The following is a 27,812-nucleotide window of genomic DNA, read 5'->3' on the forward strand; positions in this document are numbered from 1 at the left end:
TGCGGATGGTATCAATGTGTTTTCGATATGGCTTTTCCCCTTCCTGCCACGTCGGCTGCCGTAGCGAACTACACATCCCGACGATATTGTAAGGAGTGTCTTCTCTCTACCGCCGTCACTGATTATCAACAATTGAACGGTGAGATTTGCGTTGTTTTCTTTGCATTTCTGGGTGTAGACAGCATGTATATATGGGTATACAACATGATGAGTTCATGCAACAGGAGAAAGATGAATTATTGACGTCTAGTCGGTTAGCTTCCCTCGGTGGTGGAGGTGAGCTGGGGACATGTCAGGGTTAGCTAGCTAACCTAGCAGGTTAACAACTGATGACGCCCCATTAGAATGCCGACAGGAACTCCAAGCTCAACTGCTTGCTAGCCTGAAAACTGAAGTCCAGTTGGTTGGTTTGTTAAACCAGTTGTCCGTTTGTCAGTGGAGTAACGTTACCCACTGAGTTCAATTGTCACACCTGGTACCCGAGTGGACTTGTCTAGTTGGTTAGCTTGCTAACCAACACTAACGCAATAGGTAATGTTAGCTATTTCTGTCGCTAGATGGCAAGATAGCAAGTTCAGTAAACGTCAGCATTAGCCTCTGTTGCTAGCTCAGTAAAGTTGGCTACTTTTCTGCTGCGTTGCAGTGCTTGTATCCAGTATCCATGCAGTACAGTGCAGTGTCCAGTCTCATTAATACTAGTGACCAGGCTGTAATGTTTGAAGCATGACGCTGACTTTCACGTCTCTGTGTTGATTAAGTCATCTCTGTTGTTGTCAGTGTTTGGCTAGCCAGCTATAAGTCTCTTCAGTTATCCATCATTGGACAGCTCATCAGATTAAAGCAGTCGTGGATGCCTGCAACGGCCATAAGTCATAACGCATAGGTGCAGTTTTATATTTAGAAGTTGAAATTGATCAACTTCAACTGACGAGTAGCTGTTTTCTCCTAGCCCTGCTACCCACTGTAGTGCATCAGCTGCATATCAACAGTAATTTCGTTCAGTGAACCCATGACCCGAAGTACATTGGATTTCTCTCATAAATGAATCACTAACTCTCTTATCTGAATGAAGGATTCTGTCCGGAGCGCCAGCCAACAGTGGACGATGAGGCTGAAGGAGATTCTACGGACTGCCAACCAGGCATGGAGTCCAGCTGCACACCATCCAGCCTACCTGGCCTTAGGTACCAAAACTTCATTGCTTTAATTAGGAGCAGACTATTGATATTTGCTCAAGATAGAAATTAGTACAATATTTATTTAGCCATATCAACAGTATAAAATACAGTTGTTTGGAATGTCGTTTGCTGTGCTCACACAACAAAACAACGTATGTCTCAGTTGTACTGTTGTGTGAGCACACCATACAACATTCCTATCAACTGTATTTTATACTGTTGATATGGCTAAATAAACTTGAAACTTGAATATCATCACGATACAAAATGTGAAATGGCCAGAATTGGAGATTCTCCTTTGTAATGATGTGTCAGGTATGTGTTGCATCCTAGATGCACAGGATCCAAGATCCGGTTCCGGGTCCGGCAGGATAATAGGGTTTTTCACAAGATTCGGATGCGGCAGGATCTTAAGCAGTGGATCCGGTATCCGGCAGTTACCTAAAAATCTCAGGATCTGGTACATCTCTAGCCTAGGTTTTTCAGTCAGTCTTTCACAACCCCAATTGCTGCATGGAGCGAAAGAACTTTGGAAGCGGCCAGTGCAGGCAGTGTGGCAGTAAGCCGATGAGTCTAAAAATAGTTTGAGCCAACGTAATAAAAAGGGCTCACCTGTGCGAGTAGTCTATGTGTTCCAACCCTTTCGTAGGATCCGGTATCCGGTTCCGGATCCGGCAGGATCTTGAGCAGTGGATCCGATATCCAGCAGGATCCTAAAAAACAGGATCCGGTGCATCTCTTGTTGTTATTTAGGTATTCGTCTGTAACTGGTCCACATATTTCTGAATGTGATTGCTAGGTGCATCAGTCGGGCAACTGAATGTGTCAGATAAATGAATACAGCACTGTGTAATAATAATTATGTTGTTATTGTGTAATATCTGATGTCATATGTGACTATCTCTTATTTCTAACTGTGGTTACCAGGTACTTAAATTGGGCAGCTGAATGTTTCAAATAGATAAATGATGGTATTATTATTTTAAAGGGATCAGAATTCACCTCAAATGTAATTTCGTATTTCTGACTGTGGTTGCCAGGTACTTCAGCCGGGCAGCTGGACGCGTCTTTCAACACCACCGCTGCCCTGGAGATCTTCGAGATGGATTTTGCCGATCCATCTCTGGAAATGAAACTCAGAGGAACTCTCTCAACCTCTAGCAGGTAAGTGCAGCACGCTCAATAACCTGAAGACTTGATGCTCACACACACACAGGACAGCTTCAGGCCAAAACGTCTCTATGTAACCTTTACATGGCACATTAAATGTTTTAGTCAAGACAAGAGCCCTATCTGATGCTCTGCCATATGCTGTATGCAGGGCTCTGAATTAACTTTTTTCATCACCAGCCAAAATGGCTTGTAGATGTTAATCTCACTTGCCAAACACACACTCACTTATGGGTCAATGTGGCTAGTCAGGGTCTCCGCGGATCCTTAAAAAGTCTTACTTTTAATATTTGGTTTTTAAGGTCTTATAAAGCCTTATATTTCGCCAATTTTTGGAAGTGTGGTATTATATTTACGTGGGAGGTCTTATATTTCATCTGGGTAGCTTGAGTGTAAGAAAAATGTCTATTTTTTGACGCTATAAACCTAGTAAGTTTGTCTTTTCTACCAGCCAAACAGAAAGTTCACCAGCATTCGGCCGTTTGGCAGGTGTTAATTTAGAGCCCTGGCTGTATGTCCAGTGTTTCCCACAGAAATATTGGAAACTATGGGGGCAGCCAGGATTTTTTTGTCCGGGGGGGGTCTTTTCACGCCGGATTTTTTTTTTGGGGGGTGGGGGGTGTATTCACGCAGTGTAAATGCAAAATGGCAAAACAATGAGTACAGAATGACATTGGCGCATGGAGAAACTATAGGCCTAGGCCTACATTTCAGCCATTTATATTTTGAGAAATAAGGCTACATAACATTTTACCCATGATATTAGTAGTACATTGTCATTTATATATATATTTTTAAAAATGCAGTACAGTGAATCATTTCTGTTTACAACACAGTTTCATTCGTCCCTCATGCAGGGGTCTATGTAATGAAAAAAATAATAAAACAAAATAGGAGCAGAGATAAGAATTCAAGAGTACTGTGAAATTGTTAACGCATAGACAAAAAGGGTCTAAGAGGGTAGGCTATGCCTTTTCCCCACACACACATAGGCATAGTGTGCACACACATAGTACACATTCTACATGAGGGGTGCTGGTCACAGGGCCAGTTTTTCAAAATTCCTCCCATTAAAAGGGCTGAACAACATATTACACATTTATGTTTATATTCACATTCATTACACATTAATTTCTATATACAGCCCGATGTCTCCTCTGCCGTGTCAATGAAGGCCTGTCACCTAACCCATTGTAAAACAAAGCCTGGGGAGTGTTAGTAAACTCATCCCAACTGTCCCTTCTCTGAAGGTTTTTTTTTATTGCTCCCAAACCCAAGTTAACTACAACAACTTTACTAGGCTTTTGATCCCTCTGTCTTTCAAGCACTTGTGGTTTTCTCTATAGGGTGTATTTACTCCAGGAGGAAAATGCGAAGGAAATCGCAATTCAAATCGTTTTTAACAAAAACGGAAATCGTTAAAAAAAAAAAAGAAGTAAAAAAAAATAAAATAATTTTTTTTTTATTTTTTTTTACATTTTCGGAAACTATGGCGGCCAAATTTAAACTATGGCGGGCCGCCATAGTTTCCTCAATGTATGGGAAACACTGATGTCTGATGTCTGCCTATCCATGTCAGAGGGGAAATGCCATTCTTTTATCAAATGTGTTGTGTTATAGTTAGAATAATGGTCACGTTGAACCTAACACATGGATTTGACTCTGTAGCAACATATGGAAATTGTACTAAACTACTCTGTCAACCCAGCGATGTGCATGGCTATCAAGGAAGTCTGATGTGATGATGCATGCTGTCGTTGTCTGACAACCCCCATGTTTGTTTATCATTATGTACATTGTAACAGCAGCCTCTTTCATCAACCGCCTCTCCTCAGGTTCCACAGTCTGATCTGGAGTAACTTTGGCCTGGGAGCCGACGGCTCCGCGGGCAGGCTGGTGGGAGGAAGTGAGAATGGCGCCATCACAGTCTACAGTCCAGACGCCATCTTGAACTCGGCAGATGACGTCATTGTAGGCCAGTCCAACAAACACACAGGCCCTGTCAAGGCGCTGGACTACAACCCTTTCCAGGTAAGTGTAACGGAGAGTTGCTGTGATGTGGAGGTCGCAGGTTCAAGCCCTGAGTGGTTTACCAGCACAGACAAGCTGAGATGGGAGTGAGGTTTAGGATCTCTGAGTGTAACAGACGCCTACTAACAGAGTTTGTCGTTAGAACGTATTTAAACCGACCTAACTCGGCTCTCTCCCCCTCCTCCGCTCGAATTATGTAATGTTATAGGATATGCCGTAATGTTAAACAAATGTGTCGCTTGTTTTACCCTTACCCCTTTTCTGAAGCACATTTTGTATGTTTTCTGGCAGAGTAATCTTCTTGCGTCGGGTGCAAATGAGTCGGAAATCTACATCTGGGACTTGAACAGTTTCAGCAATCCCATGACTCCTGGAGCAAAAGCACAGGTAGGGATTTCTCACAGGTTTTGCTGTGTCTCCCATTCATTGTGATGAAGCCATTGCCCTTGTTGAATTACATTGCATTACATTACATTTGGCAGATGTTTTTTTTTTTTTTTTAATCAAAAGCGACTTACAATCATGGACATAGTCATAGCATACAACACCTGCAGATACAAAGTGCACAGGAAATGTACAGATGAATAAGTGCAGATGTGAAGTAGGGTTAGTGGTTCATTTTTTTCCCCCAAGTTTTTTTTTTATACATTAACACAGGGTTAAATAGAGTAGACACACACACCCAAATGCAGAGCATGCTAGATTGGCCAGTTATCATTTGATAAAAAAAAACTGTTTTAATTGTCTTATTTGAATGCATTAGTCTGTGGTTTTGTTTGAAGATTGATGTTTGTTTTGTTTGTTTTTGTAGCCCGGTGAGGTAAGAGGAAATGTTTAGTGGAATGGTTTGGAGTGTGAAATGATGTTAATTAACCATTCACTGTACTCCAGGGTTGTGTGTCGATTGATGGGATGGGATGTTTTTTTTATCTCTCGCCTGGCAGTTCCTGGCTTTACTAAACCAATCAGGCATGTGTTTATCAAGCAATACACAAGCTTTATCCTGTAACATTTTATCAGTATATTCAAGATTTAATGATTCAAGTACCTGTAACCCGTTTATGGAACATTTTTTCCATCTGCCGAAGAAGAGTCTACTGAATGAGAACATGATTTTGATGTCATACCAGATTGTTACATTGCATGAATATAGTGCATCTCCAATCAGAAAGCAACTTGACAGATAGGGTTTCTCAGAGGTGATGTTACACGTACATTCACATACTGTAATACACAATACACTGTTCAGGGTGTCATTATTACATGATGTTAGTGAGTCTGCCTGTGTTTGCTATGATCGTGGCAAAGCATGGCTTGACTTAAAGCGATGCTGCTTTTATTCCATTTCTGGAAATAATCAGATTCTATACGTTCCCTTTATTTGAATTATTGAGCTTTAATCTCTCTCCTGTACTTTCAGCTGTTCTCAGTCTGGCAGCAGAAATTCTTCCTCAAAGCTAGCATATATAGTTGAATCGTATGGTAGCAGATAGCTGGTAGCATATGATTCAATGATGATTGCTAGCCTGCAACTAGATGTAACATCACACCAGACTAAGAGAACAGCTGGTGTACAGGAGAAGGATAAAGCTCTATTGTTAAACTCATAGGGGATGTGTAACATGAGCATATGTCCAGAAATGGTGCAGCATAGCTTTATTTTCACACTCCCCATCCTCACCCTGCTCCTGTCTCCCCTCCCCTGTTAAGCCGGCAGAGGATGTGAGCGTGGTGGCGTGGAACAGGCAGGTGCAGCACATCCTGGCCTCAGCCAGTGGAAGTGGCAAAGCCGTGGTGTGGGACCTGCGCAAGAACGAGCCCATCATCAAGATCAGCGACCACAGCAACAGAGTACGTCTGCACTTACACAATACAGTACAACGTGTGTTTATATAGCGCAGTATCACAACTATGACTTAGCAGAATCTGCTATCCAAAGCAACTTGTAAGTATGTTGGGCACAGCGTACGTTGTCCACAACAGCAGCATATGTGTCCAGGTTCCTATGGTCATAGAAATCCTGGAAAAGTCTTGGAAATTGAAAATACATTACGCCCTCTATTACATCCTCATTAGCCCACTATAACTATTTCCAAATGAATGCGCCTGTGTGTTAGAAATAAATGCATTGACAATATTTTGAATGATTAAAAACTGTCACACCATAGAAAAAGCTTGCATTCCATATCTAGCCAAATAAATATGCAAAATTCTACACATTCAAGTCAAATAATCATTGTCAGAATTATGGTATTATATTAGATGAGTGAAAAGAAAATAAAGGTCCGCAACACTGATAAATACTCCCAAATATTTAATGGCACAACGTTTCGTACTAACCGTCCTTCATCAAAGTGCAACGACGGACGGTTAGTCCGAAACGTCGTGCCATTAAACGTCGTGCCACCTTTTATTTTATTTTCATTAATCTTACGTTTGGTCCAGCACCTGTGCCACTGATGTGCGCGCATTCTTTGACTTCCTCATTATATTAGATGAGTCCATGACATTTTGTTTGGGTGAAGAAAAAAACTTAAATTCATACAATAATGGCATTACTTGTGGTTGGACCACCCTGATGTATGCTGCTAAAACGTCATTGACCCACATATTAGATACAGGTTATTAGATACAGGCTTCCTCGTGGGCTCTACAGCTATGGAGGATTTTTTTTTAGGAGACAGCCCACATATTCCTACAGGCCTGCATCGCTCTGGTCCCAAGCCAGACTTGATACCCAGTAGGCAATGTAGATCTGCAGATCAGTGACGGCAAGCCAGGGACAAAGCTCTTTACACTCTGGTGACGTGGTGTCAGAGCAAGAAGAAGGCAGACAGGCATTAGCATTGATCGATCGGGCTAAGGGATTGACATTTACAATGCAGAAGCCACTTGAAGGCAACCAGCAGCAGTTCTGTCGTTTAGGGAGGCTATTTAATATGCCTGCTGTAACACGGCACAGTTGCAGTGTATTTACGCTGTCTGTACAGTCTGACAAATAGCCTGCTCTGCTGAGAGAGGCATTTATACCGTACAGTCTGTTGTGCTCGGTCTTGCCATCTTGATTTAGCAACACCCAAGCACATTACTATTTTTGTATGATTTGAAGCAGCTTTTGAAAAATCTTTCTTGGGTATTGTATGCATCCACCATGTAACTTATACTTGAGAGAATGTGTCTGTGACTGTCATGTACTGATGTATTGCTTGTCCTTAGTTGTGTGTGTAATGGGCATCTTTTGTTCCAATCTTTACCCAAGATGCACCTGTCCGGGATGCTGTGGCACCCGGAGGTGGCCACCCAGTTGGTGCTGTCTTCGGAGGACGACCGGCTGCCCGTCATCCAGATGTGGGATCTCCGCTTCGCCACGTCGCCACTCAAAGTCCTGGAGAACCACACCAGGTGAGGAACTCAGTCCAGATAAAAAGACAAAAAAAAACCTTATTTTTTTATTACAAATCTTATCACTTTTTTTTGTGACTGTTCACATATTCCAAATAACCACCTAGTTTTACCTGCTCAATTCAACTAGGGGGTTGTCTGGTTTAAATGATCACCTGGTTGAATTGGACAGGTAAAACCAGGTCATTTGGAATACAGTATGTGCCGCTGCATTGTAACTAAGGAATCCAGGTTGCTCAGTGCTGATAAAAGCAAATGTTTAAGTTCAGTACAGTTGGTAAGGGCCAAACATTTGGATTGGGTAGTGTGTTGTTGTGTGAGGTGCAAAGAATATGGCATTGCGGTTACGCTGCCTGCTGGGATGATGATTGCAATGGGGACTTTTGTCTGGTTAGAGGAAAGTTTTATTTTTTGGAGCTTGGCCTTCACTGCATTACTGATTGGTCAACTGCCAAGGCCTTGTAATATGTCTGTCTGGCTCGCTCTGCAGGGGTATTCTGTCCATATCGTGGAGCCATTGTACATGTAATGCATGTGCACTCTCTCACTCACTCACTGTCTCTCACTCACTCACTCACTCACTCACACACTCACTCACTCACTCACTCACTCACTCACTCACTCACTCACTCACTCGCTCACTCACTCACTGTCTCTCACTATCTCTCTCTCTCTCTCACTATCTCTCACTGTCTCTCACTATCTCTCTCTGTCTCTCCCTGTCTCTCACTGTCTCTCACTGTGTCTCTCTCTCTCTCTCTCTCTCTCTCTCTCTCTCTCTGCAGGGGTATTCTGTCCATATCGTGGAGCCAGGCAGACCCTGAGCTGCTTCTCAGCAGTGCCAAAGACAACAGGATCCTCTGCTGGAACCCTGCCACAGGAGAGGTAAGGACACATGTGCTGCATTTACATATACGCATGAAGAATTACATCGATTTGAAATGGAGTGCAACCCCATTTAATGCAACGGCGCAGTCGGCAATGTACAAGCAATGTTGAACTTAAAAAAGTAAACTATAAATATGTACAGTGAAATTAAAACATGTCATTCACTGCATAGAAAAATAAGAAAAATGGCATGTGTGTAGTAATGAAAATATCATCCATTTTTTTTTTTAAAAAACCAAAACCGGCCTTGTGTGTCTGTACCCAGGTGATCTATGAGCTGCCCACCACCAACCAGTGGTGCTTTGACGTCCAGTGGTGCCCTCGCAACCCAGCCCTGCTCTCTGCCGCATCCTTCGACGGACACATCTGCGTCTACTCTGTCATGGGCGGAAACCTGGAGGCTGTACAACACAGCAGCGTCGACGGGGTAGGTAACAGCATTATAGGGATAGGTTGATGGATGGATGGATGGAATCATGGATGGATGGATGAATTGATTGATTGACTGCATGTTGTACTGATCATTAAGAACTGTGTTGATCCTACACTGAAAACTTAGCTGTGCGTTGGTAGTGCCTCCCTGGAGGGGCATTACTTTATCCACATTTTGTGTTTTCTCGTTAACTGTGGCATTTTGCTGTCAAGATTGTGCTGAAATATACGTGAACGAACGTAATTTTGTTCCAAATACAGCATCCGCTATACACAATATACTTTCAATGGTGGCTGATGTCATCGGACTGGTTTTAATACAACAAACCTAAAACAACATCAAGCTAACCAAAAACCTGTCTCCTGTTTCTCTGGCCCATCCCAGATCTCTGCATCGTTTGACGCGATGGACCCGTTTGGTACGGGCCAGGTACTGCCCCCACTGCAGATGCCCCAGTCCCCCACGCAGCCCACCATCATCCCCCCGCTCAGGAAACCCCCCAAGTGGGTCAGGCGGCCCGTTGGAGCCCGCTTTGCTGTGAGTCAGTCAACCATCACAGTTTTTTGAAGTATCACCTCCATGAAGGTTCTCAAGAAATGTATTGTACATGCCCTGCAATTGTGGTCCATGAGCTGTTGTCATTTTATTTATCTCTCTCTTTTCTCTCTCTCTTTATTTTTTCTCTTTCTCTTTTCTCTCTCTCTCTTTATTTTTTCTCTTTCTCTTTTCTCTCTCTCTCTCTCTCTCTCTCTCTCTCTCTATTGCTTGCTCCTCAGTTTGGGGGTAAGCTGGTGTCGTTCGAGACCCCCAAGCCCCCCCAGCAGCAGGCGGGGCCTCAGCTCACCCCCCGCCAGGTGTTTGTTAGCCAGGTAACCACGGAGACCGAGTTCCTCCAGCGCTCGCGGGAGCTCCAGGCCGCCCTGCAGTCGGGCTCCTTCGCCACCTACTGCCAGGCCAAGGTGCAGAACGCACCCTCCGACTGTGAACAGGACATCTGGAAATTCCTGCTGGTGAGGAGATCAGGAATGGATGAATTCATTAATTGATGTCTATATTAGGGGTCGACCGATACAGGTTTTTTTTTATGGCCGATGCAATCACCCTTGGCCGATACCCAATTTCCGATACCCGATATTTGGGGCCGATATGGGTAAAAAAAAAGGTTAAAAAATGAATCAAAATTTAACATTATCAAATTGAGGTAGAACTTGTAACATTTAAACACCCACTCTAACAATCAAGTAATGTCTAACAATCAAGTAATACAAAAATAAAGTGTCTTGGTGCTTTTAAAAAAAAACCAAATGACATAAAATAATAAATATTGTGTATCGGCCAAAAACACACGTGTATCGGCCGATACCGATACACTTAAAAAATGCAAATATCGGCCCGATACCGATACAGATATATATATATATATATTATATATATATATCGGTGTATCCTTAGTCTATATTGAGCAGCCATGGGCTTTAGATCAGATGGTTGCCGGTCCACTCCCTACCACATTCCATGGCTGAGGTGCCCTTGAGCAAGGCATCTAACCCCATAGTGCTCCAGGGACTGTAACCAACACCCTGTAAATAACTGTTAGTCACTTTGGATAAAAGCGTGAGCAAAGTGTAATGTTATGCTGTGTAATTTAACATGGCAAAGTACAAGTATAGATAAGTACAATATAAAGAAGAAAATGAATTGATAGGATGATTTAAGTAGTAATTTAATTTAATGACGTCATGTCTATTAATTGACACTGACACTTTAAATTGAAGTGTTCATTACTATGGCTGGTGATGCATTTTTCTTTGGACAATAACATTATGTCATAATTGTCCTCAGGTCAATTTTGAAGATGAGGCACGAGTTAAATTCCTGAAACTGTTGGGCTTCAGCAAAGAGGAACTGGACAAAAAGGTATGTGGCATTTATCTAATGTGATTATTTGATTTACTCACTTCAGAAATATCAGTTGTTTCCAGTTTTACAAGGCCAAACCTGATCTTGAATATGGGTTTGTTGTTATGTTTACACCTGTTGAAAGAAATCCAGAAATCAGCCTCCACCCTCAGTTCTTGTTTGTGTGTTGTTGTGTCAGACCGTTACATTGCCTTTCACCTGCCATTTTCAGCACGCCTTTGTTGTTATACAGCAGACGTGGGCAAAGTCAGGCCCGGGGGCCACATGCGGCCCGCTCAGCCATTTCATGCGGCCCTCAGAGCCTTTCTAAATCGTCAGATTCATATGGTCACCCATTCTTAAATTGGCTACCTAGAACAAGGGTTTTGGTCTAGTGGTCTAGTCTACATCTAGATACAATTAGTAGGAATGGCATAAGTGACAATGGTGTAATGTTGTTGGCGTACACCATTTCTTATTATTGGCACGGACAAGTTGCCTACGACATCCGGCCCTTTGGTCAACTTTCTAAACCCAATGCGGCCCATGGGCCAAAATAATTGCCCACCCCTGTTATACAGAATACTTCCTTCCTTCTTAATTGTAGTGAAGGGCAGTAGACTTGCCCAACCGGGACTCCAAACTCATACCTACTGGGGTGCCAAACTGGGGGCTCTGACTGCTACACCAAAGAGCCAGGCTGCTTAGCATGAGCATGACACGGGAGTGGATTATTCCCTCTCCTGCCCGCTCCCATTCATCTTTATTCCCGCTCCTGCCCGCTCCCGTTCATCTTTAAAATTTGGACTCCCATCCCACGGGAATTCCCAAAAAATGTCATCCTCTAGTCAGTACACACCAACAACCCTAGTAATGACCGCTCCGTCATACTAATAGTGTGTGTGTTTTGTGTCTGTGTCTTTGTCAAGATTTCTACGTGTTTAGGGAAGAGCCTGCAGCCTAACGGTCATGGAGTGGATGCCAACGACCTGGCTGAGAAGATGCAGGCCCTCTCTGCTGAGGTGGGGCATCCTTCCTTGCTGTTACATGCTTTCACATTATGAGTTACAAGATAAGCAACAATTACACACACACTAAGGCACAACCCCAAAACTTGACTACAGATGGATTGTATTATATTCTGAAATGTTCAATTATTTTGAATGTTTAAAAGCTGAATCTTGACAATGCCCCCCTTGATTTAATTTAATGTACAGGGGAAAGAAAAGAAAATGTCTTTCTATTTACATAGTTTTATATTTTTTAACCTTTTTTTTTGTCCCAACATCAGAGGTCGACAGGGTCTCCCGCGACTGGCACTCCTCCATGCTCAGACTCCCCAGCTGACTTCTTCAGTCAGATCCCCAAGGAAGCCCCTGTAGAGAAGCCCAACTTCCAGATACCAGTCTCCGCAGGTACACAAGCATGCACGCACACACACACACACACACAAGCATGCCCGCGCGCGCACACACACACACACACACACACACACACACACACACACACACACACACACACACACACACACACACACACACACACACACACACACACACACACACTCATAGACTGTGGCATGGTTGGTGGTGCTAGGCGGGCTGGATTTACTATTTCAGAAAACACTGATATAGAGGTACTGAGGTATTTGCACACAACCATCTCTAGGGTTGTCAGAAATAATTAGCTAGAGAATAGACAGAAGAAGAGAAAATATCCAGTGAGCAGCAGCTCTGTGGGCAAAAATGCCTTGTTGATGCCAGAGGTCAGAGGGGAGAGGCCAGATTGATGTGAGCTGATTAAAAAGGCAATAATAACTCAAATAGCCACTCATTGCAACAGAGCTATCTAGAAGAACATCTCTGAATGTACAGCACGTTGAGCCTTGAGGCAGATGTGGTACAGCTGCAGAAGATCTCATACCTCATACCTGATGGGTTGGCATGTGATTCTGAAAAGTGGAAGAAATTCAGCATGTAACAGTTGCTATTGCTTTGAGGAGTACCTACCATACCTGTCAACTTTGAGTTACCAAAATCCGTATTTTAAGCCAAAATTCGGGGAAATTTCTATAGGCCAAATCCTGACAGTCAACAGAGACGGATCAAGCGGTGCGTTCTACTCTGGTTTTCAGCGCACGTTTTAAATGAGCATAAAGCGTGAAAAACAATTAATTATCAGTTTATCCATGTTATTTTGTCGCTACAGTTGTCTGGGGCTCGTGCAAAAACTATGTGCTGGTGCAGGTTGTGATTAGGTTAATCGCATGATTCGCTGTTCCGAGGCTGTTTACCGCGTTGTATGAACTGACGGTTTCTGAGGTGAGTTGGCGCGCACACGCCTACGGAGCTCGAGGGTGACAGCTCGCATTTTCAAGGAACTTGGTGGCATCTGGCATAAAATCTACTGGCAGGTAGCTTGCCTTGATAAGCAAGACCCTCTCAGTCTCTCTTCAGGAGCGGGTGTGGCCGCGTGGGCTTACTGACAGGGCCGTGGGGATGGTCTAATTACTGGACCGTCCGACGGTGTCTTTTGATAATGTGAAAAATCGGGATATTTCCGGGAAATAAGTTAGAATTAGGGAGTTTCCCGGGAAATTAGGGATGGTTGACGGATATGATACTAACCATCACATATATGTGATAAGAATTTTTGTGGTTAGAAGTTCGCACTATGATGTCACAAAGAACTGTGTGCTAAAAATCCTGTAAAAGTCTAAGAGACCTGTACACAGTACAACCATGCACGCACACACAGAGACTCGTTCAGTACCATTTACACACAAGGACTAGCAACTAGTATGCTACCATGTACACACACACATACGCACACACACACGGAATAGGGACTAGTACCCCAAAGCATGGCACTAAGGGATGGTGCACTGCCATACACACACTCACAGGGAATATGGACTACTGCACTATATTACTGAAAATTACTGTATTTCTCTCTACACACACAACCAATTGTTTCACCTAACACTTTTCAATGCGTCTTGTTATGAATTATGATGCACAAATATACGTTTTAATCTTGTATTTCTATCATTTCCAGATACGGATGGCCTGATCAGCCAGGCTCTGCTGGTGGGTAACTTCGAGGGGGCCGTGGAGCTGTGCCTTAGCGACGGTCGCTATGCGGAGGCCATCTTGCTCTCCATCAGCGGGGGTGAGGAGCTACTCAAGAAGACGCAGCAGAGATACCTGGACCGACAGAAGAACTCCGTATCCATGGTACAACCACCGTCAACAGCACCCAACACACACACACACACACGCACATCTACTATAATACACAGTGTTTTAATTAGAAGAGTCACCAGAGGTACCTGGACCAACAGAAGGACTCAGTATCCATGGTACAGCCACTGTCAACAACCCCCCAACATACGTATGCACGTCAAGTTTGTGTGTGCATTACCTGCAAGCGTACTAGTAGCATTTTCTCCGCAGTCTAGTTTTCAACTAAAATCAGGTTTTATGAAGAAACACATTTCCAAGCAGCTGGTATGACATGAATGCTTAATTTTCCATTTGTCAACACAAGTCAATATGATGATCTCCTGTTGTCCTGTTTCATTAGCTCATCTCGTCGGTGGTGACTCAGAACTGGCGTGACATCGTGCAGAGCTGTGAGCTGGAGAACTGGAAAGAAGCCCTGGCAGCCCTCCTCACCTACGCTAACCCGGAGGAGTTCGCAGCACTCTGTGGTACGCCAAACACACACACACACACACACACACACACCTAAACCAACCCAGAGGAGTTTGCTGCACTCTGTGAGGCACACGCAAGCAAACACACAGCTACACATACTGTATGCATGGACTTTCATATCAGAGGGTTGCAGGCTTGAATCCCACCCTTCCACTCCTTACCTCACTGAGTGACTGAGGTTCCCTTGAGCAAGGCACCCAACCACGATACTGCTCCCAGGGAATGTAACCAATACCCTGTAAATACAGTTAAGTGGAAGTTGCTTTGGATAAAAGCGTCAGCAAAGTGTGATGTAATGTAATTGACTGTCACTGCTTCGCTAATGGTACGTTGCAAGACAGTCCTCTGCTTCTTTAAAGGGGACAATGGTCGGTCCTTAGCTATAACTAACTTCTTCTGTCACTGTTTCTCCCATTAGACACGCTGGGTGGTCGTCTGGAGGCGGGGGCCGGTGAGAAGAGCCGGCTGCAGGCCTGCCTCTGCTACATCTGCTCCGGAAACATCGAGAAGCTGGTGGAGTGCTGGGCCCAACAGAGGGACTCCACCTCCCCTCTCGCACTCGAGGTAGGTCTGGGGAGGAAGGGGAAATTTGTTAACCTGGTTCTCACGCGATGGTTGTTACCAACCATCTGGAACATTGTCAATCGCTTAGCTCTGGAAAATGTGATTTTTTAAATCACATACTACTTCAACCACTGACTTGTATATACCCCGCCCCGCGATCCCGCCCCTCGATTCTGATTGGACAGGCTGTGAAATATCTGATTCCGTTCTGGCTCGTCTGAGATTTCCAGACCCTCGTGCGAGCTCACAAAGTTTAACGAAGATGCACGAAGAACGAAGGGTCTGCGTTAGAGCCAGGCTAGGAATTTGTAGGTCTGGGGATCAAAGCCTTTGTATTTCACTCTATGTAGGTGTAAGGGTGCAGGTCGGCTGTGGCGTCAATGTTTGTGTGGTTTCTTCATCCAAGCCATGTTATGCAATGGAGTGCTGGGCACAGCAGCCGGACTCGACCTGCTGACATAGTTAATCCTTCTTGAAAGGGATGGATTTCAGTTGAATCATTCAGAATGGCAACTTGGTGTCCTAATCTCTCTACTTCTACTTGGCAAGCACAAGTGGACAAGCTTGCAGAAGAGCAAGACGAGAGAGAGAGAGAGAGAGAGAGGGATGCATTGCCATTGTTTGAGGATCATTTTGCCTGGGTAATTGGGTAGGGATAATGTCTTTGTTCCTAGACCTTGTATGTCTTTCGACAGTAACCTGAACAAACACATTTTTTCCAAGCATCAAGTCAGTCTTCTGTAGCTGTATTCACACAAGTAGCTGACAATCTGTCCACACTGTTCATCAGCAATGAGAGAATCATTAACTCTTCCAAATTAGTTTGAGCACAAATGGCAAATAAAAAACTGACTTTGAAAGAGAATGAGGTCTAGATCAAGCATGGTACAGCTGGGTGAATCTGTCATTTCCTGTTCCTGGAGTTGATGAGTTTAGCCAGAGAATCTGTAACAGGGAGAATGTTCACACTGATTGGTTCCCATTGTAGCCAGTTAGCTTTGCATGCATACTGCAGTTCCTATGGAGTGTCCACTAGTTGGCGAGCGTCTGTAAGTCCTTCATGTGGGAAAATGTATGGAATGGAAAGGGGAACCCATATGCTAAATACATTGCTACTGCAATTTCCAGTCACAAATATCATCAACAAAACACTCCTGGTAAGCACTATGACTGTTGTTTAACAATAGGCTGTATTGACAAATAGTTCAGGTGTGTAGTTTTACAGCAGGTTAAAAGATTTCGACCTGTACCATCCCGCTAATGTTTATGGGTTTGGACTCATAAAAATTGAGCTTTGTGACTCAGTATATAATAATCTGGTGGCGCAAAATAATCGAAACGCTACTCAAATGGGGTCTTATTATTTCTAACTTCGAACTGAATATGAATATTTCAGGACAAAAAATTATTTAAAAAATCACAAAAATTGTAATGGTAGAAAACTCCATGGACACCCATTCATTTTGCACTTAGGTAGGATTAGGGTTAGCCAGTTGTGGCTAGTAGCTAGTTCCGTGATTGAACACCCCCTGGTTTGGCCACCGTGGTGGCACTCTCTTTCTAGGGTTCCGTGTGTTTTTGCAAGTATGTAAAAACATGGCTGCACATAGGTGACACATTAGGTGTCCATGCAAAGCATTTGGATGATGAGTTGATATGTGTGTTCTGTGTGCACTGCACTGCACTGTGTTCACTGCATTTACTGCTTTACATGTCCACCGTGTACATACGTGGAATGAATAATCAGTTTTCACATTCTGTATACATGTCATATTGGATTATCAGCCATTGGTAAAAGTATCATTGCGCTGTGAAAACGGGTGCACACTCTGAACTTCACGAAAATATTTTATTTGACCAACGTTTCGGCTTAGGCCCTTTGTGAAAGGACCCTGATGACGGCGTAAGCCCAAAAGTTGGTTGAATAAAATATTGCATGACGTTCTGAGTATGACGACTGTTTTCACAAAATAACCAGTTGGACTGCCATGGAGAGCGCACATGGTGTGTGTTAACTAAAACTGAAGAAATGACTAATGCTACGACTGCCTGGCTCAAGGACGTCCCAGCATAAAAGGGAGATCACACTGTACTGTCAGAATCACATCATATTTATTTACAAAGTATATAATGTCAGTAATGTAAAAGGATAGTGTTGTGCATGAGTGCAAAGAGTAAGCCAAATGTAGCAAGCAAAACGGGAATAAAGCTTGTGAGAGGGGAGCGCGGTGTCTGGCGTGCAGAGAGCTGAGGGAGAGAGTGAGCCCTGGACTGAAGCCTCTTTATGGGAGCCCCTATCAACATTAGCTGAGCTGGTTGTAACACTAATATTGCTGTCATGTTGCACCATCGCTGGAGTTTTTTGTACATCTTTTCACAATCTCTCTCTCTCTCTCTCTCTCTCTCTCTCTCTCTCTCTCTCTCTCTCTCTCGCTCTCTCTCTCTCTCTCTCTCTCTCTCTCTCTCTCTCTCTCTGTCTCTCTCAGGACCTGGTGGAGAAGGTGATGATTCTGCGTAAGTCAATCGAGCGCCTGCGTAACGGAGAGGTGGCCATCCAGAGTCCAGTGCTGGCAGAGAAGCTCACGCACTACGCCGGCCTGCTAGCCTCTCAGGGGAGCCTGGCTACCGCCATGGGCTACCTACCAGATACCTCAGACCAGGTGTGGAATATACATGCACACGCACACGCACACACAGCACACACAAACATTGGCCAAACTTATTTAATGTATTTATTTAATTATTTATGTCATTGCTGATTTTTAAGTGAATTTTTGTTACCTGTACTGGCCATGAAATAGCCACAGCTGCTTATTTGACCATAAATGTAAACACACACACACACACACACCGGCCTCCTTGCCTACTGTCTCTCCCTTCCATCAGGGGGTGATTTGTGTGCTGCATGAAAAAGGGTTTTTTGACTTTGGGGTGTTGATTTGCAATTCTCTCTACAGATCAGTGCAATTCAACAATTTTGTTTGATTTGACTGTTTGAAGATGTTTAGTATTTAAATAGAAATGTTTTTAAGCGGTATTTGTCTTTTCGTCCTAACTAACCTGCCTCCTTGCCTACCGTATTTCCCATTCAGGTGGAAAGAAGGTTTTTGTTTTCGTCCTAACTTTGTCTTGGCCCTCCTCCACCACCAGGCTATGATCCGGATGCTGCGTGACAGGCTTTTCCATGCCCAGGGCCTGGGTGCCCCGAGCCAGCCCGCCGCCCCTGCTGCTGCCGCCCCCTCCTACGCCAAGCCGACTCCAGCCCCTGCCAGACCAGGTCCTACGGCGCCGGCCCAGATCCCCACACACAACATGCACCAACAGGTACTTAGCACTCGACTAGAGACCGAGTGTGGAGCAGCATTGTGGACCAGTGGGATTGTCTTCCTAGCACATGATCAGGGTGGTGGTGATGATGGATGCAGCTGCAATCTGTTTTATATTTAGTATTTAAGCATTCAATTTCTTTGAGTTTGTGCTATAGTTCAAGCATGCATGTCCACCTATCCAAATGACGTGTGATGATATATCGGTATGATATATGACGGTATATGTACACACTTATGCACACATGATGAATACAAGCTCCTTAGGCAACCATACATGTGCATTAAGATCTGTTCTGTTCTGTTCTATTCTATTCTATTCTATTCTATTCTATTTGATTCGATTCTTTTTTACATTCATTAAAGGTGCACTGTGTAGGATGGTGGCCAGAGTAGGTATTGCCACTATGCTGCTCATTGAAACTGTGCCGTCTACTGCCTAATTTGATCTTTTCATGAATATTTACAAAATATGTAACTAATTTTTATGAGTCTGACCAAATTACATTAAATTTTGCCGCTAAAAATGTCTTTTTGAAATTTCAAAATTCTGGACACGGAGAAGATCCCCCTTTTCATGAAAATTGCCATTTTCCTAGTCATAATACTTAAAATTTGATGGTGGTGGTAAATATTCATGAAAAGGGTAGCATTTATGAATGGGCAGCATGCATTCTGTTAATAAACTAATACAAATATAACACAGTGCACCTCTTAAGACCTTACCCATTGAACACAGGTTTGTGTCATAAACAAACCATTACAATTCTCTTCGTGTGTTCTGTCAGCCCCAGCCGGTGCCATTCCAGCCCTCCATGCCCCCTCGGATGCCCGATCCAGGGATGCCCCCCATGCCCCGGCCGATGGTCCCCCAGGCCCCCGACACCATGGGGGCCCCACCCCCCTCCTCACACATGGGCGGCCCCCGCAGCATATCCAGGCCGGGCCCTCGCCCCATGTACCCCTCACAGGTCAACGCTGCACCAGGTAAGCAGCAACGCCAGTCACCTCTCTTCCTGACTCTGAACATCTGTTTCTGTAAAACTGCTTGACATTTTTTGGATTTTAATTTTCTCATTACCATGTTGTATGATTTTTGGGGTCTTCTTTTTTTTACTTTGAGTATGGTATGTCCATGAGAATTTGTGGGTGTGAATTGAGTAATATGTATTTCATCAGAGCAGAACTTAATCTGTAAAGAGACATTGATTATCCTCCAAGGGAAATTTACTTTCAAACTAACTTAAAGGGGTATGCCACTATTTTGGGGCTTAAAGGGCTACATGCTACACGGATCCATTGACTTTCACTAGCTTAGCGACATACTCCCTCTTTTAACTTGTCTTAAAGCAAGACAACGCTTAACATGAAAAATAAGACACTTTACCACCTTTATAAACCCTGGCCAACGATTTCAACTGTATTAAGCCCCAAAATAGTGGCATACCCCTTTAATACAGTTAAAATCGTTGGCCAGGGTTTATAAAGGTGGTAAAGTGTCATATTTTTCATGTACGCCGTTGTCGCTAAGCTAGTGAATGTCAATGGATCCGTGTAGAAAACATCCACATTCTCCTGTTTTTTTCTCTGCCCTCTCTAATCCTTCAATTCTTGCCTTTTCTTTTCCTTCATCCTTCCCTCTCTCCTCTCCTCTCCTCCCCTCTCCTCTCTACTTCTCCCCTCCTCTCCATTTTTTTCCTCTTCTCTCCTCCTCTGTTCTCCTCGCCTCTCCTCTCCTCTCAGGCTTCCCTCCATCTCAGCCATTCCATCCGCAGGGTGCCGTCCCCCCTCCCTCTTCCTCTTCCATGGGGTCTTTCATGCCCGGCCCCCCCATGCCCCCCTCCTCCTCCTCCTCCTCCTCCATCACCGGCGGCGTTCCCATGATGCCTCCCCCCTCCTCCTCCTCCTCTGCCAAGACCAACCGCCTGGGCCCCCCTCCCCCCGCCGGCTTCATGCCCGGCATGGCACCCCCACCCTCCGTCTCCTCAGCTAATGTACCCAACATGCCCCCCAACGTCCTGCCCGGCGCACCCGTGCCCATGTTCCCCGGGGTGCCACATAGCCAAGGGGGCATGGTGCCACCGCACAGCCAAGGAGGCATGGCACCGCCCATGATTCCCGGGGGCTCGTACCCGCCCGTGCAGCCGGGGTCGGGGTACCCTCCGGGTGGTCCCGGGGCGCCCGCCGGCAGGTCGGTTAGCACTCCCGCAGTCGCACCCCCTCCCACTGGTAAGCCTGACCCATGCAGTTCCATCTAGTCGTTCAGCAGAAGCATTAGTACTTTTCAGTTTTTCAGTAAATGGGTCAATCACATTTTTTGAAGTTGCAGACATCTGGGTGGTGCAACCACAGATAAAACCATTATTGTATGAATTAAATTATATTTTTGTTTTGTTTTAATTGATTGTCTAATAAGCATATTCATTGCAGTACATGAATTCCAAATTACTAATTCATTTAGGGGCATTAGCTGTGGTTGTACCACCTGATTTCTGGGCCCAAAAAAAAAATGTTATTATTTTTCAGTAATTTTAGTAAATGTGTATAATGAGATGCAGCAGTAACTGATTCCCAATTCCATTACATGTAATATGATAGTAGCATATAATATCTACATCATAGGATAATATTGCTAATATTTGTATTATGTTATATATATGTTATTTGTTTGTATATATTTTGCTGTAGTAAGTATAGAGTAATGTAGATAACAGTTTGGCAGAACCTTAAAGGAACAGACCACCCTTTTTTGATTTTCACATATTTGCAGTATTTCCTAGCATTATTCGTGAATGTGCATATCATTTTCTTCTCAGTGTTTTCAGTTCTTAGATTCATTGGATCAGAATTATTAGCATAGCTTAGCATAATCACTGGAAGTAACTGGTATCTTTAGCATCAAGTCACAAGTGATCACTAGACAGAATTAAACTGCTGTTTTACACTCTGGTGAATTTTACATTAATTTTAAAATGGTTTATAAGTACATTTGAGGATGTTTTATTTTGTACCATAGACTTGCATTAGTATGCCTAATTTGGCTATACTGTTAAACGGGGCAATACAAGCACATAGACGAAAATGATATGCACATTCATGAATAATGTATGGAAATACTGCACATATGTGAAAATCAAAAAAAGGTGGTCTGTTCCTTTAAGGTTAAAGGTACCTTCTGTTGTGGCATCGTTAAGTCGTGCGAAAAATTATCCGTAGTTATTCAGCCCCTCGCAGGTGCAATTAATCTCTTATCAACGAAAAAATGACAGCGAGTATCAGAGGTGGCCAAAGTAAAAGTAGAAGTAAATTCATGGTGCAAGTACAACACTAGCACACGATGTTACATAGCGGGCACACCAGTTATCCCACTAAAAGTGGCTAGACGTTACTGGAAAAAAATCCAAAATTTGATCCAAGAATCAGGTACATCCAGTAGCGTGCACAGACCTTTTGGGGGGCAGATGCTGAAGGGGTGTTGTTGTGGGCATGTGGACTTTTCAGCTGCCTTACTATAGAAGCAATATATTATATTGGAGCATTATTGTAACATGCTTTTGATCGTGAAGCATTTGTAGATTATCATGTCATCATGATCGACAGTACATTATGTCAAAATTTCTGAAAATACATTTCAAAAAGGGTATTTTTGTCCAGTAGGGCAAAGGGGCAGGTGCTTCAGCACCACCGCATCCCTATCTGTGCACGCCTATGGTTACATCGCTGTATAGTTGTTGTAGACCAGGTTTTGTAGTTGTTGATTGTTGTTGGTAGGTTTTGTTTTTTTACCTCTACTTTTACTTTGGCCCCCTCTGGCCAGTATTCATCTATTAAAATACTATGCCGGTATTATATTTCACTACGTTTTGTTGCGCACAGACGGGGTACCTTTAATGTTACTGTGATGCCATCATATGATTGCCATTCTATCATGTTGGTTTTCATGCCAATGTGCCAAGTGGCACTGGCTGTACAATAGTATTGAAGCTGTTGCTCTGCCCGCTCTCTGACTTGCAGGTTATTTTCCGTGGCTGAGCCAGCTGAGTGAGGAAGAAGGTGACAGGCAGCAGGCAGAGTGGAGAGATTGAGCTTTTAGGGTGCACTTGTGCTGTGTGTGTGCGTGCATGAGCGTGTGTGTGTGTGTCTGAGAGAAAGAGAGAGAGAGAGAGAGAGAGAAGGAGACTGAAAGAAAGAGTGTGACAGAGAAAGAGAAAGGATGTGAGGTACAATCTGTGAAATTGAGCACAACAAAGCAAAAGCACACCGTCAGCACATTTAGCGACAAGCTAAACAAGATTTGACGAGTTGACTTGTGAGCTGAAGCTTGAAGCTGGACGCTAATCCAGTAATGCCGCATCAATGCCTGGCTCACCGAGTGACGCTGAGTGCTCTGTATGCTTGCTTGTCAGCATGTAGCCATGTTGCTTGGCTAGGCTTGGTTGTATTGTACACAGCTAATATGGCCGCCTGAGGTGATCTGTGGTTGGCTCTGTGTGGTTTTTTGCTATGCTGCATCGACAGATAGCCAAACGCAACCACAACGTGTGCCAAATGTTACCACTACAACGTGTGCCATGTCAGAAAGAAGAGGCGTAGAAGAGGGATTAAGGAATTTCATCCATTTTTAAAAGGGGTGGGGATGGCAGGTCATATACACAGTACCAGGGATGGCTTCAGTAGTCCATAATGGTGGTCGAGTGTAAAATAATACATGGTACATCAATGCAGCCCCTTTCTTAGCCTTGTTTGTCTAATCACTGCATTTTGATAATTGCATTTTTTGTCAGTTTATTTGTATGTGTCTGCATTGTGGGTATAGTATTGACGTTGCACTTTACAGTAGTATCTCATTAAGCTTGCTTAATTTTTATTTTTATTGTATTTTATTTCTAGCACAAGAGGGTTGGAATGACCCACCAGCTGTAAGAGGCGGACCCAGGAAGAAGAAGGCAAGTTTAACAATATTTGAGGGAAACACGATTATAGAACAAAAATTCACATGTGAACATTTTTTTAGTTCAATTGACTGCAGTGGGAGGCTTTTGGTATTGACCTCAGCCCATTACATCTATGAAATGTGGAACACGTCTATGAAATGTACAGCACATCCATGAGAGCATTAAAGGTGCACTGTGAAATATTTTTAGCTGTTTCTTACCAGAATTCATGGTCTCCATTTACAAATGTAAATGTAATCTTTTTTCATAAATACTTGCCATCACCATCAACCAATGACTGGAAAAATTGCACTTTCCATACATGAAAAGGTCTATGTTCTCCATGTCCGCCATTTCAAATTTCCAGAAATAGACATTTTTAGCTGTAACATTTGCTGTACTTTGGCCATACTAGTAAGCATTTGTTATTGATTTAATAATTACACATGAAAAGATCAAATTTGACAATAGGCAGCACAAAAATACCAAATATTGGCCGATGTAGATGTTAATGTTGATATATCGTGCATTCCTAATGACTAATATTATATTATATTCCTGCAGGTCCCAGACAACTACACTCCCCCGGTCCCCATCACGGCCCCTGTAATGGGCTACCCAGTGGAGGCCCCCCTGCCTCAGGACCACAGGCAGCAGGTGCCCCCCGGGGCCCCTCAGGAGCCCACTGTACAGGTGAGGGCCCCCAGTGTGCCTGAAATGGGCAGTATAACGTGGCACTGCACCACAGGCAAAGCTGTGGAACCAACTGGTGGTGTCCAAAGCTCCTGCAGCTGGAGATCCCAGCGGAACACACACACACACACACAACCAATAATGCACAGTGTTTATGCTTGTTTGTTAATCTGTGTGTGTGTGTCCTCAGCTCCTGCAGCAGCTGCCTGCCGAGCGTGTGGAGCAGAAGGAGATCCCAGCGGAGCACATGGTCCTGAAGAACACCTTCGACAGCCTACTGCAGAGATGCCAACTAGCAGCCGGAGACCCTGTAAGATATCAAACACAAACACACACCATTAATATACAGACACAGACACACACGCACATACACACAAAGATAGACACATGAACACAGACACATGCCACTGAAGATTGAACAGCTTCGACATCCTGCTGCAACGATACAAACTACATCAGCAGCAGCAGAGTCTTTAAGGACACACACACACACACACACACACACACACACACACACACGAACACAGACACACACAGACACACACACACACGTGCGTGCGTGCGTGCATGCATACAAATGCACCATAGGGACACCCTTTTCAACACAAGACACAGCATACAGACATGCAGAGAAACTGCTGCGATGCACTCTGCACGCACCAAGTGTGTGTCAAACAAACACACACACACATACATAGAATTCCACCAGTTGGGTCAGGGTTGGATACTACTCGCATTCACACTGCGACCTCACAAATGTCTCACTCCCCCCGCTAAGCATTTCTGGAGACTCGAACGCGATTGCAACTCTTGTTTCCTTTCTCTACAGCAAACAAAGAGGAAACTTGATGACGCATCAAAGAGGCTCGGTTCCCTGTATGACAAGCTGAGAGACCAGGCGGTAAGTCTGCATTTCCCTTGCTCAAGCTAGCAGTTCGTCCTGAGGTTAAATGGAGCGCAAAGTACATTTTTGAACATTACAGAGGTGCATTTCTTGAAAGTGTAGTTGTTAGCCAGTTAGCAGCTTGGTGAATTGCATTGCAAATAACAAAGTAGCTCACGTAGTTAGCAACTATGCTTTCGAGAAACGCACCCCTGTATAGTTCTTTGGTGTGTGTGTGTGTGTGTGTGTGTGTGTGTGTGTGTAATTGAAACATATTCCGTATATTGTACAGTGATATGAGTGCATTTTAGGTACCAGTACATAAGCTGTACATACTTTATACAAAATATTGATGTCATCATCTCAACCTGTTGTCGTTGGCTCCTCTTCTGTCTTTCTCCCCCTCCTCTTCCTCTCCTCTCCTCCACCTCTTCCTCATCTTTCCCTCTCCATTTTCCTCATTGTCTTTTCCTCATATCCTATCATCCTCTTCTTGTCTCCATCTTCTCTCTTTCTTTCTTCCTTCACCTCGTCATCTCATCCTCATCTCATCTCCTGCTCACCCACTCTTTCTCCACCTCCTTCTCTGCCTCTCCTCTTCCTCCTCTCTTTCTCCTCTCCTCTCCACTTATCTCCTCACGTCTCCTCCTCCTCCTCCTCTCCTGTCCTCCTCCTCATTCCTCTCCTCTTCCTCCTCCTCAGCTGTCTCCCAGTATCCTGGGCGGTCTTCATGAGATAAGCCGGTGCGTAGCGGGTCGAGACTACCACCACGGCCTGGAGGTGCACACTCAGATCGTCAGCAGCAGCAACTTCAGCGAGATCTCTGCCTTCATGCCCATCCTCAAAGTCGTTATCACTATCGCCAACAAGCTGGCCGTCTGAAACGCCAGCCCATGCCCACCCGGCCATCGCCAACAAAGCTGGCCGTCTGAACTGCTGCCTCTCGCGGCCCACCCCACACAAGCTGAGCTGGGAACCCCGTGCCCACACTCTACCATACACTCCCCCTTCTGCCCCTCTGCTGAACTGCACTCATTCACCCACGATCATCATCACCCCTCGTGCCCTTCATGTCCATCCTCAAGGTCGTCATGACCATGGCCAACGCCCAGAGTGTCTGAAACGCTGCCCACCTAACGCCCTGGGCATCTGAACTACCACCCCATGCCGCCACCTTATGCTCCCACGTCTTTCCCTCCGAGCTGAACAGCACCCACCCCACCCACCATAGTCACCAGTCATGCCCTTGCCAACCCATCCACAAGGTCGTTGTGACAATTGCCAGCAACCTTCCAACAGCCTTCCAACCACACTGGAGGTCTGCTGGTGGTGTTGGTGCCCTACCCAGACCTGTCCCAACCCAACCCCCTCTATCCCCCTTCTCCTCCTCATAGCCTACTGGAGACCTGGTGGTGGTGGTGGTGGTGGTGGTGGTGGTGACATTGCTCCACCCAGACCTGTCCCAGCCCAAGCCCTGCACGGCCCCTCCACATATTCCACCGAAGACCTGCTGGTAATGATGGTGCAGCTGGTGGTGATGTTGGGGGGGGCTTCTCATATTACCAGTGACTTCAGTGTTAAATTTTGACCGCGATATCATATTTATTGTCTTTGCCATGTGTCAGATAACAACCAACAAAACAACAAAACAACAAAAAGCAAGACTCTTAACTGTAAAAACACTGCAAGGGTTCATTTGTGTTTTTTGTCTTTGTTCCCCCAACATTTTTACGCTCCTTTTTTCCTTTCTTTCTTTAATTCCAATGCTGTAAGCTTTTGTTCTTGGACAAGAGTTGGCGATGTTTCTGTTGCCACCATCGTGATGTTAGTACTTACCACCTTTTTTGTAGAGGATTTCCCCCTCCTGAATTGCTTTTTAAAAACGCAACCAAACTGTCTCTCAACTGGTGTGTGTGTACTGTATGTTTGCGTGAAAGGGTGTGAGATTGAGATACTCCCTAAGACATTGATGATTGTGCCGCCCACACCAAGGCAACCTCAGTTAAAAGCAACAAATATCTCCGAAGTCCTGATCCATATGTATTCATCGTCATTTTAAATATACACTTTCATGACGTTGCAGCCATGTTGTAGGCATGTCACTGAGTGTAGGTGAGAAACTGCAAGTGTTTTGCTGTTCTGGATCTAACATGCAACAACAATCTTTTCATTTCCTTAAATTTGACTATCAGCTTACCAACATGTGTACGTGTGATTGCTGTGTGATTGGCGCTTCACTGGTGCTTTGTGTTCATGCTGTTCAGTTTGGTTTTAACCACTTCCCTGTACGACTGTGTGTCCAGAGCAGCAAAACAACTTGATCCATATCTCAACACGTCTCACTTGCTACATAATAAAACAAGCAAGGCGGGTATTCCAAGACCATGGTTAACTTAAGTAACATTGACCTACAGGAAGAGGTAAACCTGCTAATAGATGTCTCACAGATGTCATTTAGTTAAAGAAAATGAGCTCGCCAGATTCTTCTATTAGATGCTTTACCACTACCTCAAGGTTAACCTGGTTTGCTACTAAGCCAGGGTCTTGGAATACTCCCCAGGCTTATAACAAACAAATAATAAGACTGTTAAAAGCAAACAACTATTAATAAAACCTTATTTGTTAAGACTCATGGGGTCACATGTTATGTGGATATCCAGTACTGATCTTCTTTCACTGACACTTACAGGAA

General features: G+C 44.3%; 1 protein-coding gene across 1 annotated transcript; it reads left to right on the plus strand.

The window, feature by feature from the left end:
• Nucleotides 1–58: 58 nt before the first annotated feature.
• On the plus strand, nucleotides 59–27,752 carry sec31b (SEC31 homolog B, COPII coat complex component). Its single transcript, XM_063221438.1, has 27 exons — nucleotides 59–139; nucleotides 1,073–1,184; nucleotides 2,219–2,342; nucleotides 4,184–4,379; nucleotides 4,671–4,766; nucleotides 6,090–6,230; nucleotides 7,639–7,781; nucleotides 8,567–8,666; nucleotides 8,935–9,096; nucleotides 9,487–9,639; nucleotides 9,879–10,112; nucleotides 10,945–11,019; nucleotides 11,931–12,023; nucleotides 12,293–12,416; nucleotides 14,059–14,237; nucleotides 14,587–14,713; nucleotides 15,139–15,284; nucleotides 17,771–17,944; nucleotides 18,435–18,608; nucleotides 19,399–19,597; nucleotides 20,354–20,839; nucleotides 22,625–22,663; nucleotides 23,501–23,556; nucleotides 24,109–24,237; nucleotides 24,428–24,547; nucleotides 25,067–25,138; nucleotides 25,823–27,752. The coding sequence occupies exons 2-27, from the start codon at nucleotides 1,106–1,108 to the stop codon at nucleotides 26,000–26,002; spliced, it is 3,801 nt and encodes a 1,266-aa protein (XP_063077508.1). The 5' UTR covers nucleotides 59–139; nucleotides 1,073–1,105; the 3' UTR covers nucleotides 26,003–27,752.
• The last annotated feature ends 60 nt before the right edge of the window (nucleotides 27,753–27,812 follow it).

The sequence above is a fragment of the Engraulis encrasicolus genome, chromosome 17, assembly GCF_034702125.1.
Source record: "Engraulis encrasicolus isolate BLACKSEA-1 chromosome 17, IST_EnEncr_1.0, whole genome shotgun sequence".
NCBI classification, from domain to species: domain Eukaryota; kingdom Metazoa; phylum Chordata; class Actinopteri; order Clupeiformes; family Engraulidae; genus Engraulis; species Engraulis encrasicolus.